General features: G+C 29.7%; 1 protein-coding gene across 1 annotated transcript; it reads left to right on the top strand.

The window, feature by feature from the left end:
- Positions 1 to 13,919: 13,919 nt before the first annotated feature.
- LOC107606545 (calcium-dependent protein kinase 2) lies at positions 13,920 to 18,556 on the top strand. The gene is made up of 9 exons (XM_088492575.1): positions 13,920 to 14,293; positions 14,401 to 15,257; positions 16,090 to 16,233; positions 16,359 to 16,511; positions 16,649 to 16,764; positions 17,094 to 17,261; positions 17,348 to 17,475; positions 17,783 to 17,882; positions 18,276 to 18,556. The coding sequence occupies exons 2-9, from the start codon at positions 14,474 to 14,476 to the stop codon at positions 18,348 to 18,350; spliced, it is 1,668 nt and encodes a 555-aa protein (XP_088348701.1). The 5' UTR covers positions 13,920 to 14,293; positions 14,401 to 14,473; the 3' UTR covers positions 18,351 to 18,556.
- The last annotated feature ends 515 nt before the right edge of the window (positions 18,557 to 19,071 follow it).

The raw sequence follows: 19,071 nt of genomic DNA, 5'->3' as shown, positions 1-19,071 counted from the left end.
AAGTGGTTCCTGGTTATATATTTTCTTCTGTGGGCTGAGATTTTATTGGGTTTAGTGGGTTCATATCATAAATATCAGAAATATTTGGTAACCAAAGAAAATCAGCCAAAAATAGTCATAACTTGCCTTATTTAGTATTTATTAATTGTTGTAATAATTAATTAATGTTAAGTAAGGCAAGTTCTAGTTCTTTTTTTTTGTCTATCTAGCATTACCTCATAAATATAATATATTTTTTAACGGAAATGTTTGGTAACCAAAGAAAATCAGCCAAAAACAGTCATAACTTGTCTTATTTAGCATTCATTAATTATTGCGATAATTAATTAATGCTAAATAAGACAAGTTCTGACTGTTTTTTTTTTTGTCTACCTAGCATTACTTGGAAAATGTTTAGTAACTAAAGAAAATCAGCCAAAAACAGCCATAACTTGCCTTATTTAGCATTCATTAATTGTTGCGATAATTAATTAATGTTAAATAAGGTAACTTCTGGCTGTTTTTTTTTTTTTTTTTTATCTACATAACATTACCCTTTTTATTTATGGTGTCTTATTAATTGCATTAACTCATGGTAGATATGCCTTTCATATTTAGCACGCCATCTTCTCCTTTTATCCTTTAGCAAAGTTTTTAAATGTATCTAAAATATTAATAATTTTAATAATTAATTTTAATTAATATATATATATATATATATATATATATATATATATATGTGTGTGTGTGTGAAAATATCAAGTTATTTGTAAGCATACAATAATGTATATAACTTTTTTTTTTATTGATAGATAAAATGTGAGATTTAATTTAGTGGCTACTATAGTTAAAATAAAAGCTAATAATTAGGTTAATTTGTGTACCAACTTAATTATGGACATATATCTCAATGAACATTTTGATCAACCACAAGCCCATATTTTATTGCTTCTAATATCAATCATCAACTCTATTAAAATCCTATTCAATATCGCAGTTGATTTATAAATAGGTGTAGAGCCAAACTATACTAGCACAGATAATTTTTCAAGAAATTATTATTATCTCATTTTTCATGAAGTTTTCAACCACAGATTATATTATACTCTTTCTTTCTTATTTTTATATACATAAAAAAAATATTTAAGAATTTTTCTAATTTTTAAAATCGTTTTGTTTATATATATAAACTTTACTATACCAATAAATAAAAATGTTAGAGAATTATCAGAATTTATTAATTTTAATCATTACTTAATTATTAATTCAAATTTTTAATTAAATCTAATCATCTACATAACAACATATATATTTTATTCTATATTTTTAAATACTAATAATTAATTAATTGATAACTAAAAATAATAAATTCTAATATCCTCTAATATTTCTCCTGAAAAATTAAACAAGTACTTAGGAAGTCTGATTCTATCAATACTTAGCTTATGTTATATAAATAACCAAAAATGTTATTTGTACACTAAAATCAGCTACTAAAATCAGTTATCAATGTATTTATATTTAATACATGTATAGTTTAATTTATTTTCAATATGTATTTATATTTCAGTATGTATTTTATATTGGTGACTGACTTTGGTGGCTGATTTTGGTGTACACATAGCATAACTCATATATAACACTCAATTTTCCTAATAAATAGTTAATAATTTTTCACTTTAGTCTTCCTTAGTTTTTTTATTTGACTATGTGAAGTGTGAATAACAACTATTATCATTAACTAGTTAGTTGAGATTGAAGGACTATTGTATTCATTAAAATGAAAAACTATATTATTAGGAGTAAGTTAGAAAAAATTCTGTTTTTGTTAGTTGGTGTAACTTTCTAACTGATTTCAACATTATTTTCTATCTCTCTCATGTACAACTCTACATTATTCTAATAAATAACTCTAGATTAATTTTAGTAATATGGTTTGAATAACATAACATAACATATAAGAAAAATATGTCTCATCATATGTCATGTTATTAAAAAGAAATAGTATAATTGTTTTTAATTTATCTAAATCCCAATAGCAACTATAATGAACACAATTTAATGGAAATCATTTGAAAGCAAATAAAAAAAGGTTTAATTACTCTATTAATCTTTATAGTTTTGTAAAATTTTTAATTAGGTTTTTGTATTTTTTTTCTTTTAATTGAGTCCTTACACTAATTTTTTTTAATTAGGTTTCTTACACTTTTTTTCCTTTTATTTAGGTTCTTGCACCAATTTTTTTTTTAGTTGGGTCCTTATAAAATTAAGCCAATTACGGCTATGAATGACCTAATTGAAAAAAAAAATTGGTGTAGGGACCCAATTAAAAGGAAAAAAAAAAGTATAAGAATCTCATTGAAAATTTCGCGAAACTATAGAGACCAATGGAGTAATTAAACCATAAAAGAAAGTATATATCCAAAATTAAAAGACAAAGTATGTGTCATTACTCATTAGATATGAAAGGATTTGGTGAGCTCCTTTCTTTACATAAAGATGCAGTTAAAACTATGAAAAGATGTGGTTCCTTAAAAACAAAATCTAACACAAGAGAAGTTATATAAACGAGGAGTGCTAGGGTCAGTAATTTTTGTGATTTGTAGTTATCAAATAGTTATTAATGATGTTTTTAATGGTGTTAGATTTCATCAAATAATGTAGGATTACTCACTTTTTTTTTTGTTGGTTAGATGCTAACCATAATTTAATAAAGCTGTTGGTCCTAGACTTTTTTTTTTCTTGCCATATGTAGGTTCCAGGTTTCACTTACTTGCTCTTGATGATAATGTGTCTAAAGCAACAAATAGAGAAAATGAATTCTATTTTAATTTGAAAGATATTATTCTATTTTATTACTAGGTTAGTCATTAGTCTAAAATAGAGAAAATGGTTTTATTTTATGATAACTAATTAGCTGTAGTAGTTGTGGTATTGAATGTATTTAATATGAATGAAATAAAGATTTTATTTTACACTCATTCATTATCTATGGTAGTTATGGTATTAAAATGTATTTGTTTATAAATATTTGTTTAGGCTGCATTTGAAAAAGAATACTAAAATTGAGAGTCTAAGATTAAATTAATTTTTTATATTGTGTTTGATGTAAAATATATAAGATTAAATTATATTTTAATATTATATTTAATTTAAAATAAATATATAAAAAAAAATTTTGCATGGGTTCCAAAATGTCTGGGATCTAGATTTGAGGAAGATCATTATCGAAATGGACTCAAAGACTATAGTGGTAGCAGCCTTAGAAGATTCATAAACTCAGAGCCACTCATTAGGAAGATACTAATCTGAGAGAAATTGGTCCCTTAAGCTAACACACATGTTTATAGAGAGAGTGATAATAGGGGAGATTAATTGTTGATGATGGTTGTAGAGGAGTTATCTCTTATTCCATTTTGTTTTGCTTTTTTTTTTTTTTGGTAATTTTTTATTTAGGTTTAAAATTTTCTTTTAATACAAAAAAAATAATATAAAGATTAATTGGTAGATGTAGAATTTAAAAAATTAAATAAAATTATTTTAAAAAAATATTATTAAAATTTTAATTTTTGTAACTAGAAATTTCAACATTTTGTGTCCTCATTTTTTGGATTTTTCATTTGAATCTCAATCTTAAAAAATAAATGTAACTTTATGAACTTTGATATTTTACTCTCACAATTTTAACAAGATATTTAACTTATAAAAAAAATAAAATAAAAAATAATAATCTTATCAGAATCTTTAATTTTTTTATTCGCATTGCATCTATGATTTTATAAAAATTATTTTTTCGAGTAAATAGTCATTTTTTACTATGAAAGATTTAGACGTTGACATTTCTATCTAAGAAAGGCGAAAATTAAAGTTATACTCATGAAAGATGCATTTTTACCGACAAAATTATCTAAACTCTAAAAAATTAAGTAAAATTCTCAAACTATCCTCTAATATAACCTAACTCTAACCTCTAATTTTAGTTCACACCACCACTCTCCCAACCTACCACCACTTTCATCCTCAATTAGTACCATCACTGCCACCACCACCACCACCACCAGATAGAGAAAGACAGAAAAAAGAGAAAAGAGAAAAAAGAAAGAGAGCACTTAATATGTCAAACACAAATCCATAAAGACCAGTCCCAATGCAATGACCCATCACTGCACTCCCATTACTACTCCTACCACACCCTCACCCGCCACCCACACCACCATCGCAATGTCTTCTTCGATCGTCTCCGAACCGCTCCACTACTGCAGGTAGCTTGCTGCGCGTTGAAGACGCATGCCAGCGAAGCAATCTCCAACCATCCCTCTCTGCCCTCACTGGCAACATTCTGGTAGCCCTACAACGATGATTCTGACATCAGCAAACTCGTCGACGGCTCGACGCAGAGATGCGGCACATGGCGTCGGCGGATTACCTGTGGAGGTTTGGGTGGCGAGAAGCTTCACAAGGAAATAGCGGCAAAAGTTAAAAGCGATCAAATTCTAAAGTTCTATTTTTTTCTTCTTTTTTTTTGTTTTTGTCCTCCAAATGCAAATTACTACGATTAAGATCGATCAAATCGAACCCATGAGACTAAGGCTGAGAGCACGAACACTCCTAAAATTCTTTTGCATTGGCAAAAATCAATGCGGAATCTTAAACTTCATCGCAAAATAGAAGAATCACCATCAAAACCCTCTATAAAATAGAAACCACCATGGCACTGCCACAATGATAGTTAATAGTAGCGATGCAATCACTGAATCGACAGCAGAAAAAACAGAAATATTTTCTGACATCGCACTTCGATAGTCGACACAATTTGAGAAAAAACGTGGAGGGAGTGAAATTTTAAACTCATATTCATAGCAATCTTTGATGAGATCGAAACTCTCGAATGAAAGAATCATCACAAACAACTCCGCCCACTATTACAGAGGTGGAACGGAGATCGGTGATGGAAGATTGGAGAGGAGAAAAATTGGTGGTTAGAGAGATTGCAACAGCATAGAAAAGGAGGAGTGGGAATAATGATTAATTCGGGTTATGATTGGAAAAGGTTTGTTTTTGGGATGTGGAAAGAAAAGTGACGGTGGTGGTGATGGTGATGGCGGCAGTGATAATGGTAGTTGAGGATGAAATTGGTGGTAGGATTTAGGGTCGGGAGAGTAGTTGTGTGAAGTAAAATTAGATGTTAGAGTTAGGTTATATTAGAAGGTAGTTTGAAAAGTTTATTTAATTTTTAGGATTTGGATAATTTTGTCGGTAAAAGTGTATCTTTCATGGGTATAACTTTAATTTTCGTCTTTCATGGATAATAATATCTGCGTCCGAATCTTTTATAGTAAAAAATACGATGATGACGATAACGACAACGGTGCTGCTTGTTTATATATCTACGTGTATATAGTTTTTGAATCGTGCTATACAACAACCTTAGTGTTAAGAGAATAATTAGAATCAAATTAGATCAATTATTATCATTAGTATTTATATAGGGTATCTGTATATTAATTGTCGGATTCTATGCGTTTATTACTTTGATTCTTCTAATAGCTATATATACCCCTTGTACATTGTATTTTTCCAGACTAAATAATACACAAAACACATTCTTTAGATTGGTATCTCGTTTTTAACATGGTATCAGAGTTTAGGTTATTTTTTTTTTTACATCAAAAGAGATATAATTATTTCGAATTTTATTTCCTAAAATTATCAATGCAAGCACAGACAATGCCAACATTTTTTCTCCTTCTATAGCAACTCAAAATTATGCAAAAACACGTCTCTCTCTTCAGATTTTTCTTTCTTTAGGATCAGATTTTCAGATATCTTCTTCACCTTTTGCCCCTTAATTCTGTTGTATGCATTGATTGCATTCTCTGGTTCGCCGCCTAATTGCCTCCTGACAGCCCCTCTCCCCTCTATCCTGCTCTTCTTTTCTTCCAATAACCTCTCCTTTAGTATCTCTTCTTGTCACATGATAAATGTTTTATCCATGGCTGTCCTTCTCAAGTAAAGCAGCCAGCTACAAAAACTAAAACCCATAGACATAGATGAACGAAATAAAAAATTATTAGAATCAAATTAGATCAATTAGTATCATTTGTATTTATATAGCGCATCTGTATATTAATTATCGGATTCTATGCGTTTATTACTTTGGTTCCTCTAGCAGCTATATATACCCCTTGTACATTGTATTTTTTCCAAACTGAATAATACACAAAACATTTTCTTTAGATTGGTCTCTTGTTTTTAACATGGTATCAGAGCTTAGGTTATTTTTTTTACATCAAAAGAGATATAATTATTTCGAATTTTATTTCCTAAAATTATCAATGCAAGCACATACAATGCCAACACTTTTTCTCCTTCTACAGCAACTCAGAATTATGCAAAAACACGCCTCTTTCTTCCGATTTTTCTCTCTCTAGGATCAGATTTTCAGATATCTTTTTCACCTTTTGGCCCTTAAATCTGTTGCATGCATTGATTGCATTCTCTGGTTCGCAGCCTAATTGCCTCCTGCCAACCCTTCTCCCCTCTGTCTTGCTCATCGTTTCTTCCAATAACCTCTCCTTTAGTATCTCTTCTTGTTACATGATAAATACTTCATCCATGGCTGTCCTTCTCAAGTAAAGCAACCAGCTACAAAAGTAAAAACCCATAGACATAGATGAACGAAATAAAAAATTATTAGAATCAAATTAGATCAATTAGTATCATTTGTATTTATATAGCGTATCTGTATATTAATTGTCGGATTCTATGCGTTTATTACTTTGATTTCTCTAGCAGCTATATATATCCCTTGTATATTGTATTTTTCCCAGACTGAATAATACACAAAGCACTTTATTTAGATTGGTCTCTTGATTCTAACATAGTATCAGAGCTTAGGTTATTTTTTTTTTACATCAAAAGATATATAATTATTTCGAATTGTATTTCCTAAAATTATCAATGCAAACACAGACAATGCCAACACTTTTTTCCTTCTACAGCAACTCAAAATTATGCAAAAACATGTCTCTCTCTTCAGATTTTTCTCTCTTTAGGATCAGATTTTCAGATATCTTCTTCACATTTTGTCCCTTAAATCTGTTGCATGCATTGATTGCATTCTCTGGTTTGCCGCCTAATTGCCTCTTGCCAGCCCCTCTCCCCTCTGTCCTACTCTTTTTTTCTTTCAATAACCTCTCTTTTAGTATCTCTTCTTGTTACATGATAAATGCTTCATCCATGGTTGTCCTTCTCAAGTAAAGCAGCCAGCTACAAAAACTAAAACTCATAGACGTAGATGAACGAAATAAAAAATTATTAAAATCAAATTAGATCAATTAGTATCATTTGTATTTATATAGCGTATCTGTATATTAATTGTCAGATTTTATGTGTTTATTACTTTGTTTCCTCTAGCAGCTATATATACCCCTTGTACATTGTATTTTTTCAGACTGAATAATATATAAAACACTTTCTTTAGATCGGTCTCTTGCTTCAACATGGTATTAGAGCTTAGGTTTTTTTTTTTACATCAAAAGAGATATAATTATTTCGAATTTTATTTCCTACAATTATCAATGCAAGCACAGACAATGCCAACACTTTTTCTCCTTCTACAGCAACTCAAAATTATGCAAAAACACGTCTCTCTCTTCATATTTTCCTCTCTCTAGGATTAGATTTTCAGATATCTTCTTCATCTTTTGCCCTTTAAATCTGTTGCATGCATTGATTGCATTCTCTGGTTCGCCGCTTAATTGCCTCCTGCCAACCCCTCTCCCCTCTGTCTTGCTCTTCTTTTCTTCCAATAACCTCTCATTTAGTATATCTTCTTGTTACATGATAAATGCTTCATTCATGGCTGTCCTTCTCAAGTAAAGTAGCCAGCTACAAAAACTAGAACCCATAGACATAAATGAACGAAATAAAAAATTATTAGAATCAAATTAGATCAATCAATATCATTTGTATTTATATAGCGTATCTGTATATTAATTGTCGGATTCTATGCGTTTATTAGTTTGATTTCTCTAGCAGCTATATATATCACTTATACACTGTATTTTTTCCAAACTGAATAATACACAAAATACTTTTTTTAGATTGGTCTCTTGTTTCTAACACTTAAAAAAGTAACTGAAAGAGAATATAATAAGAATATGATAATGGTCTTGGCTAATTTTTTTAGAAATGAAAAAAATTGTTTGTAATCTAATATCATAGTTAGCTAGTGTGTATATATATATATATATATATATATATATATATAGAGAGAGAGAGAGGTCGTAGGTTCGAATCCTACTTGGGGAGGTTTGGTTCATTCCGAATTCTTGAATTCGAAATGAAAAGGTTGGGTTCGCTTTGACCGTTAAAAGTAGGTAACCCGTTTTCCCTATCTTTTGTTTGTCTCTATTGCATTCTATCTCATCGTATCTCGTTCGGTTCTGCGATATTTGAGAATCGCCGTCAATACCTCGGTGTAGGTTCGGGATACTCCCTTGTTCCACAGTCCAGGAGTATTTAAACTAACCAATTCAGAATTTTCCGATGTACTAGTATTAACAATAGCAAGTGCATCTTTGATGCAGTCATCAATTCTCCCGAGAAGCTACAATTGCCGCGAGGAAACATATTAATGACGAGGTATATATATATATATATATATAATTGTTATAATTTTAAATAACAATTGGATCTTTATAGTTAAAAAGTTTAAGGGTCGAATTTTATATATTTATATATTTATAAGAAAGATAAATTAAAAATTGTAAATTTAACCTATAAATTTGTGATATACAAGAAATATATTAAATTTTTATATTGTTAAAAAAAATAATTGAACCACAACATTAAAAATAAAAAGCGGATGGTCATAGTCGCCATGTCATATTTAACGTACATATGTGCTATATATATAGCTAGTAACAGCTCCATTAAGTACGTGGCCACACTAAAATGGAATTTTTTTTTATAAAATAGAATTGTCTAAACTTTTGTTTGATATACGTACCGACTTATTTTTATCCTATCAAAATGATTATTTATTATTAGAATTATATTATTTATACAATGCTTATATTTATTAAAAAATTTTAAATCTATTGTTGTTAAAAAGAAATAGATCTTTTTAAATTTTTTTTAATTTTTTATAAAATATAATTTTTTATTATTTAATATTAAAAAAAATTGTGAGAGAATCCATTTTTGTTGCTTAGGTTACTTTGTTACTTTTTCTCATATTCTCGAATAACTTAGGTCTCCCTTAGCTTGCAGTAATAATTTAGCATCTTTTTTACTCTTTAATACACTATAGGAAGAATTTCAAGTATATTGATTTTTCAATAATTGTAACTGTTAATTTCAATTATAAAAAATATATATTAATTAAAATTAACGATTAAAATTATTAGAACGTCGATATTATGGGTAAAAGGTTTTTGATGGCTTAGACAAAGAAAGTTGAATCTATAACTTTCTTTTAACTTTGATTAATTGTTCATCAAATCAGAAAATGAAACTTAGTTTTTATTCTGTCTGCGAGAAGGATTATACAGAAGACAATTTTATTTTATCTCATAAATCGTAAAAATTAAAATAAGTGTGGGGAAGAAGAAGATGACACAACTATATATTCTGTTTCAGTTGTCTTGTACAATGCAACCTACATACAGTCTCCACTACAACATTGATGAAATTTTCACTATCATTTTCATTATCATTTCAACTATATAGCCTTAACACACTAAGTGCGCAACTTAAGAAGGGATGCATCAGATACAAGATGCAAAATAGAAATACAATCAAAAGATACAAGAATTAAATCTTGGCCTTTCTCTCCAAGTTTCTCTTTTTGCCTTTTCTCTCAATGACTTTTTTCTTATTAATGTCCCACTTATATGCCTTTTACCACTGAATAGAAATAAAGAAGGATATAACGTACAAACAGAATATTCAATGATAAACTATGAATGAGATAATGTTTAACTACCTTGACACTATAAAATGAACCGAATTTAGCACTCTTTGATGAAGCTCTCGATTTTGGCGGAATGTTTCTTTGATGTAGAAACACTGTCCAAAACGTTGAACTATTACAGAGAAGTTCTCAATGAAACTCAGATTTTGGTTCTCTCCCTTTGAGCAGAAATGAAGATAATTTTTTTTTTGTATGGATTCTTTTTCCACACCTAGGGCTTGCGTCACAAAGTCAGCTTCTTGAATCTTGAGCTAGCTGAGGTTTTACTTCCTTTTTTTTTCAATCAGATTAGAAAATCAGGAATTTTGAATCAGAGTTAATCAACGCAGCTTTCTTAAAAACAGATCCTTAGTGGATTTGATAAATCCAAACCATTAACCTTATACTTTGTCCTCAAATTTCATTACCAATCATTAATTCATAACAGATTAAAGTAACCTCCATTTTTTTTTTGTTTTTCGAATTGCATGTGCAAAAGGAAGATGAATTTCACAAGTAATTTACTTGCCTATTAAGAAAATTTTTTTACCTTTTTCTTTTGAAATAGAACAATCCTTTGAGTTAATTTAAAGCTCCATTGATTTGACCTCACTTTCGAGATTTGTTTTTCTTTCTTCTTTCATGTTAGATTGAAAAAGTAAACTTTTTTTTTTTTTTTTGTGCAATGCCCGACCCCATGACACCACCAGCTGAGAATTGCTTTCCATTTTTCTGAACGGCAATGGACTGAATTTTGGATTCGTTTTCATTTAGCAACCTTAGTTAACTATGGCTCAGATATATAATTTCCTTTCTTTGGGTTGCTTCATGATTTTTGAGCCTACAACATTAACTAAACCATCAAAACACCTTTGGACTATTACCCTAATTAATACTATGTTTGTCATTACTAAAATATTATTGTTGTTTGCTAAACTCAACATCGATCGGGTACATTTAAATACTTTCTTATACTATATTATAGTATTAACTAGAACATCATATACAATAAAATAATTTTTTGCGACGACTTTTTTATTATTTAACGACAGTTTTAATGGTCACTAAAATTCTTTACCACGGTTATAAAATCATCGTCAATACTATATGCAATATTAATTGACAGGTGAATATATGTTCGTTACTTAGACGCACCATTTGCAATGAAATTGTTGGCTTGTTGAAAGGATACAAATTCAAATTGTTTGCCTCTACGAAAGATTTAGTTTATTTTGGCTTTTTCTCTTCATATAATTATTCTCATTTCTCATCAACGATAATTTAAAAACAAACATTTTGCATTTAAATTTTCAAAAAAAGACAGTATGAAGTTATGCTTGAATAGATTACAATTAAAAGTGATACCTCTCTTTTATAGTTCACTAACCAAGATGAACAAGCAATAAAATGTAGAGTAAAGTATCGTTTTTGTCCTCAACGTTTGGGGTAAGTCTTATTTGTGTCCCTAACGTTTAAATTGTCCTATTTGTATTCCTAACGTTTATAAAAGTGATTCAATGTTATCCTACTATCAATTATACTAACAAATCAGATTATATTTTTCAATTATTCTCACTTGGATGCATTCATTCTCAATTAGGTCTCACTTGGATGTGTTCGATTTTAATATTATACCTACTATTAGTGTTTAGATTCAATTATGTCTCTAGAAAAGTGAATTATGTAAATGTTGTAGGAATTAGTTTCAACTTTTGATGAGCTATTTTTCGAAGTGGATCATCGATTCTATCCCAGACATTTGTATTCTAACTTCAAGAAGAGATTTTTAAAACTCAAACTAAAGCGTTCATGATGTGTAATTAACGGTAAGATAACATTAAATCACTTTTACAAACGTTAAGGATACAAATAGAACGATTTAAACGTTAGAAACACAAATAGGATTTATCCCAAACGCTGGGACAAAAACGATACTTTACTCTAAAATGTATTCATAGTTAGTAGATAAATAAATCCAGAAATTTTTTATATTATAGCATATCACAAAACAGATCGAATTTAACTTTGAGTGTTCCCAATCCTTGAATTTGATGAAGCAAGAAGATTTAAAAAATAAATCTATAGGTAAACGAAAATAATATTCTTTTCAGAATGAGAAGGTAAATAAATGAGACGAACTAGGGTTAGAGAATTGGCATAAAATGATAGGGTTTTCTACTTTGACTTAAAAAAAAAGATAAATGAAGGGTTAAAGTAATTAAGAGTTGCTTCGTTCAGCTTTATTACTTGCAAACACGTTTTCTTTCTTTATTATTTTAACAACAACTACTTCCAAATTAAAAGGCCAAATCAAAAGTAAAGTACATGTGTGCACACTTCGTGATTTAGAGTCAAAGGGGTCCCATTTTTATTAATGATCTTGTTTTTGTATGACATCAATATGGTTTATCAGTTTATCATGATTGATTCAAACCCTTCCTTTAAAGAATTAGCTAACAGGTAGCGTCTTAACCAAATTTGAAAATAGGTTTTAGGTTTTATGTATCTTTTATTCTCATTTTTTAATTTTTATCCGTAAATAGATATGATTATTTTTAGATTTAATTACTCTGTTGGTCCCTATAGTTTCATGAAATTTTCAATTAGGTTTCTATATTTTTTTTCTTTTTAATTGGATCCCTGCACCAAATTTTTTTTTCAATTAAGTCTCTCTTAGTAGTAATTGGCTTAATTTTATAGGGATCTAACTAAAAAAAAAAAGAATTGGTACAAGGACCTAAATAAAAGATAAAAAAGTGTAGGGATCCAATTAAAAAAAAAATTTTGGTGCAAGAACTCAATTAAAAAAAAAATATATAGGGACCTAATTAAAAATTTTACGAAATTATAAGGACTAGTAGAATAATTAAACCTTATTTTTATTGGCATCTATATATATATATATATATATATTTTTTTTTTTTAACACATATTACAGAGTAGTTTTTTTTTTTTCAAGTAAATATCTAAATCCATCTTAAAAAATTTTAGGCAGGATATTTTGCTTCTCAACAAATTTTTATTCGTTATAAATTATTGATAATTGTTTTTGTTGGATAGATTGAACCTATTATAATTTTGAAAGAGATTTTTTTTATATCAAAGATAGGAAGACTCGAACTTGCGACTTTTTAGATGAATATGGAGAGATTATACTATTTGAACTAGAACTTGTTGGCATAATTTTAAAAGAGATTAATTTGTCTTATAATAATTTTTTTATCCAGTTATCTTATAATAAAATTTATTAAGAATTTATTTATCTAACAAAAAATATGTGAATAAATCTTCTTAAATTTCTCTTCCAATTATTTAGTCAAGTGTGATTTTAATCATTCATTCATTCAATATTTTTTTTTTATCTCAGAGTGTATGATGAGATATCACACCTTATAACAATAATTGAGAAAAAATATAAAAAAGAGTCTATTTCTATTAAAAATTTAATTAAAAGTGATAGAAAGGACAATTTGTCTATGAAAATATTTCTTAAAAACTTTTAAAAAACAAAAAATTGTTAAAATCAAAATATCTGATCTATAATTTATTAGGAATTATATATATATGTATATATATCTGAGACGACATATAAAATGACTGAAAATATATAAGTTAATTATTTAAGAAAGTTACTCAAGAGAAAATATATCAATGAAATATTCATAGTTCTAAGACTTTCTACATACTTCAAAATATTATTGTAATAATGCTTATTGATAAAAAAAAAAAATTATGATCAAACCTTGACTAAAAGGGTTTAGTACATATAATTACCATTTATATAAAATCTAATAGTTCCAAATTGTATCATTTCACTTTCATTTATAAATCAATATTCTTATGTTATATAATATATCATTCATTATTAAAAATTAAAACAGACAATCAAACGTGATCATTACCTAATAAAATGTACTTATGTCTTATTTTTTGTTTTTTTAAAAAATAATAATAAAAAAAACATTAATGGGCTTGAAAACATGGGTGAAAGCAAAACACCGAAGTGGTTCATGTTGTCTCCATCTATCTCTGATTCGGTCCTTTGGGTGTATTTGTGACTCTTACAAGGAACCTTCTTTCTCTATCTAAATTCTAAAGTTCTAACCTTTGTTGTGGTCGCACCATTTAACACTTCAAATCAAACTTCTCAGTAATACAAATCCAAATCCAAATTCAATAGTTGACCAGCTTGTACCTTATTCCCATCCAACTTTTCACAAAAACCCAGATTCTCTGATCCATTTTCTCATATACCCTTTTGCATAGTATTATCAAAGTTTCAGACTTTGCTTAATTTTTCTGCATATTCTTCTCTTTTCCTTATCTGGGGTCTCTTCTATTATCTTCATTTTCAAGGTTCCTGATCCAATTCCAAAGCTTTATTATTATATTCATTAACATCTGTTTATATAGTCTTGTTGAATTCTCATCTGGCTTTTTTTTATATGCGTTGACTGATTCAGCTTCGAGTATTGTATTGGTGGTGTTTGTTGAATTGTCTGAACCATCTTTACTTTCTGTTTCTGTGACACAATCATGGGTGGTTGTTTGAGTAAAAAAGGATCAGAACATGAATACAATGGTTACAGACATGGACATGAACCCTATGTGAACCAATCAAAGAACCCTCCTCCACCCCCACATCATCATCATCATCATCATCATCATCATCAACAACAACAACAACAACAACAACAACAACAACAACAACAGCGGCAACCTTACAATATACCTGAGAAACCTGCTGCACCTCAAGCCAATTGGAACAAGAACACTGTTCCTGTTCCAAGTCCAAAACCTGTTATCAGGTCAGATACAATTCTTGGGAAGCCATTAGAGGATGTTAGGCAATACTATACCCTTGGAAAAGAATTGGGGAGAGGCCAATTTGGTGTGACATATCTCTGCACTGAGAATTCAAGTGGCCTGCAATATGCTTGTAAATCGATCTCAAAGAGGAAGCTTGTTAGCAAATCTGATAAGGAGGATATAAAAAGGGAGATTCATATTATGCAGCATTTGAGTGGACAAGCAAACATTGTTGAATTCAAAGGTGCTTATGAGGACAAGCATTCAGTTCATGTTGTCATGGAGTTGTGTGCAGGTGGTGAGCTTTTTGATAGGATCATTGCAAAGGGACATTACAGTGAAAGAGCTGCAGCTTCAATATGCAGACAGATTGTGAATGTTGTTCATATTTGCCATTTCATGGGTGTGATGCATAGGGATCTTAAGCCAGAGAATTTCTTGTTGTCCAGTAAGGATGACAAGGCACTTCTCAAGGCCACGGATTTCGGCCTGTCGGTATTCATTGATGAAGGTAAAAAATTTTATCCGTTTCACACATTGGTTCTTTGAAAGTTTTAGGTTCATAAGTTTAATCATGAAAAAAGAGTGAACTGTTCTACCATACTCATGTACTGTTCTGTAATTGTGTGTCTGAAACTTATCTGGTGATTTTCCTTGCTGTGGGAGTGGGAAATTTTTGTAAATTGTTCAACCTTCCAGATAAAAAATTAACCGGGATTGTTTGTGTCAATTTGTTGCCAAAACTTGTCATTAATAGTCCTGAATCTCCTGCTTTGTTACACTTCTTTGCTGTCCAATTTATGCTAAGATTTGCATATATGTTTCTTTAAATATGGACATGTAAATTAATTAACTTTGAATATGTATTAGGATGAATATTTAAGACTTTGTGACGATATCAACTTTTTCCTTTGGCTTCCGTAGCACTTTTGCACGGTAGACATGGTATAAAGTAGAATTAAAGTATGATAGCACATAAAGTATTGATGTGGTCCTTCATGGTGACTTCACTTGATTGATCAAGTTGACCAGATTCTATATTTTTATTTGCATTCTATCCTTAGGTTTAACGAGATTCTTGAACCCAAGATGATTAGCAAATGTTAATATCTTGTGCATAATTTCATTTCTTTTCAAATGACAAGTTTCTTACTTATTTTAGTTCCATCATAATCCACCAATATCTGTTCAGATATAATCTTTCTGCAAGAATGTGATTCACCTTGTTTTTGTACTTTCTCATATTTCTAAAGCTGGACTTGTTTTGTCTGATAAGATAGTAAGATTTATCCACCTTGGAAATGGAATATATATTAATTATCTTTCTAACTAATTCTTTCTAGGCAAGGTGTATCGTGATATAGTTGGGAGCGCTTATTATGTTGCCCCGGAAGTTCTACGTCGTAGATATGGAAAGGAAATAGATGTATGGAGTGCAGGAGTTATATTATATATCTTACTCAGTGGTGTGCCTCCATTCTGGGCAGGTAAAATGCGACTTCGATATTAATAACAGGATAATAATCTCGTGTTAGAGCCTATCATTTTCTTTTCCGCTGTTCTCCATTACAAATTGAGCTTGATGACTTTGTTTCATTAAAATGTTATGTAGAGATGGAAAAGGGAATATTTGATGCCATATTGGAAGGCCATATTGATTTCGAAACCGCCCCATGGCCAAGCATATCAAATAGTGCTAAGGACCTCGTTCGTAAGATGCTTACACAGGACCCAAAGAAACGCATCACTTCGGCTCAAGTTCTTGGTAGGTTAACCTTGTTTCCCATTCCTATTGCTGATTATTGAATGTATAAGTTGTAGCATCATCCTTAAGAATCTTCTCCGTTGAAGTATTTTTACTTTTTTCTTCTAATTGAGTCCATGTATTGTATGAATGATTAGAGCACCCATGGATTAGAGAAGATGGAAATGCTTCTGACAAGCCAATAGACAGTGCAGTCCTTTCCAGAATGAAGCAATTTAGAGCAATGAATAAACTAAAGAAACTTGCACTCAAGGTAAGTATTTTAATTGTTCTTTGATTCTTATTGTATTCAGTGGCATACTTAGTACCCCTAATTATAAATTATTGGGGAAAAAAAAGAAAATAAGAAATGGAAACAGAAAATATGATTTTGTTGTTTTCATTTTTTCTTTCACAAAATTCTAGACGTACAAAATGCTGACAATGAAATCAGAAGTCGAATGAAACATTGAGAAATATAAAACATATCATTCTAGTGTTCTTGCTATGACATCTCCCATCACTCTTTCTAAACTATAGTGTAGAGGTATGTAAGTCTAAGTTGGGAATGATAAAACTGACTAGATTTTGATACAATTTTAGGTCATAGCTGAAAATCTTTCTGAAGAAGAGATCCAAGGTTTAAAGTCAATGTTTACAAATATTGACACTGACAATAGCGGTTCAATCACATATGAGGAACTAAGGGCTGGATTGCAACGACTTGGATCGAAACTCACTGAAGCCGAAGTGCGGCAGTTGATGGATGCTGTCAGTAATTCACAATGTTTATTATTATTGTTGTTGTTTTGTTTCTTTTGAATCTTCTAAGCTTACGTTCTTATTCCTTAAACCAGGCTGATGTGGATGGAAACGGCACGATCGACTACATAGAATTCATCACTGCTACAATGCATAGACATAGGTTAGAAAGAGATGAGCATCTTTACAAGGCCTTCCAATATTTTGATAAAGACAACAGTGGGTTAGTCCATCTATCTTGATTTTAACTTTGAATGTTAGATGTATGACACTGTCAATGAAGTTTCATGTGCATTTCTATATTTTTAAGTAAGGCAAAAAATTAACAGTTTCTTGTTTATTATTTTACCAAATTTTTATGTTATGGTAATTGGTAAAGCCGCGTTGTATCTTGTAATTTCTAAATATTGTCGGATCTCTGAATCAGTATTGTGTTATGTTTGTGTCATATAGCAGTATTTGTGCTTCATATGAAGTATCAATTGATGAATATTCCAAACTTGATTGCATTTTCTTTAATATTGACACAGGTTTATTACAAGAGATGAACTAGAATCAGCCATGAAAGAATATGGCATGGGTGATGAAGCCACAATCAGGGAAATCATATCTGAAGTTGATACAGATAATGTATGCCTATTTTCTTATTGAGTTGCAATTCCATCCTCCAATTCATAATAAATAACAGACAGTTGGTCGAGTAGCTAGTTCACTCGTTTGCTTAAGTAAGTGTCGGAGGTTCGAATCCTACCTTGTGAAGCAGCAATCCAGTGGCCAGCGACAAACCCTTAAATGAAGCCTAGATTTGCGAATGATTAATCCCTGGTCTATCGGATTTGGGGATATCGTCAGCAATCAAACAATAAATAAACAGACAATTTGGACGAAGTAGATGATGTGGATATATTTTAATGTATCACTTTGTCGAAATTGACGAATAATTTTGAAAAGGAGGGAGTAGTTTATTTTATGAGATTTTAGTTATACATTATTAATAGATTAATCTTCTATTTTATTTTTCAGGATGGAAGAATCAACTATGAAGAATTTTGTACAATGATGAGGAGTGGAACAACTCATCAAGGCAAACTATTCTAATGAAATAATTTCACTAGTTTTGAGAGTCTGCAGCTGCTAGGACCCCTCTAGTGAAAAGGCATCATGTACTTATAATGTTCTTAGAAGGTTTTCCAATATTTAATAAAAATAAATAATATTATCTAACAGGGCATGTAAAGATTATAAATTTTAGATTTGTTTTTGAGTTTCAAAATTTCAATGTCCTGAGTGACTGATATCAACTATCTTTGGTTTCTTTTTTTTTCCCTCTCCACTTTAAAACATTATTTTTTAATCTCTCATGTAATTTGTTTTGGGCAATAATAAAGGGTACTCTTACCTAGTAAATTGATTTTTCAAAAGTTAGTATTTTTGTTGCTTGATGTGACTTCTAAAGTCACCTGAAATAAAATTTTGTTGAATCAAAAAATTTTATCTAATGTTTATAGCATGAATAAAAAAGATAAAATAAAATCTTTTGATATTAATATGAGTAAAGTACCGTTTTTGTCCCCAACGTTTGGAGTAAGTCCTATTTGTGTCCCTAACGTTTAAATCGTCCTATTTGTATCCTTAACGTTTATAAAAGTGATTCAATGTTATCATACTATCAATTATACTAACAAATCAGATTATATTTTTCATTTATTCTCACTTGAATGTATTCATTCTCAATTAGGTCTCACTTGGATGTGTTCGATTTTAATATTATATCCACTATTTGTGTTTAGATTCAATTATGTCCCTAGAAAAGTAAATT

Source organism: Arachis ipaensis, chromosome B7, assembly GCF_059453495.1.
Source record: "Arachis ipaensis isolate K30076 ecotype BB chromosome B7, ASM5945349v1, whole genome shotgun sequence".
In the NCBI taxonomy this organism is placed as follows: Eukaryota; Viridiplantae; Streptophyta; class Magnoliopsida; order Fabales; family Fabaceae; genus Arachis; species Arachis ipaensis.
This window is presented reverse-complemented; position numbering and strand designations above follow the sequence as displayed.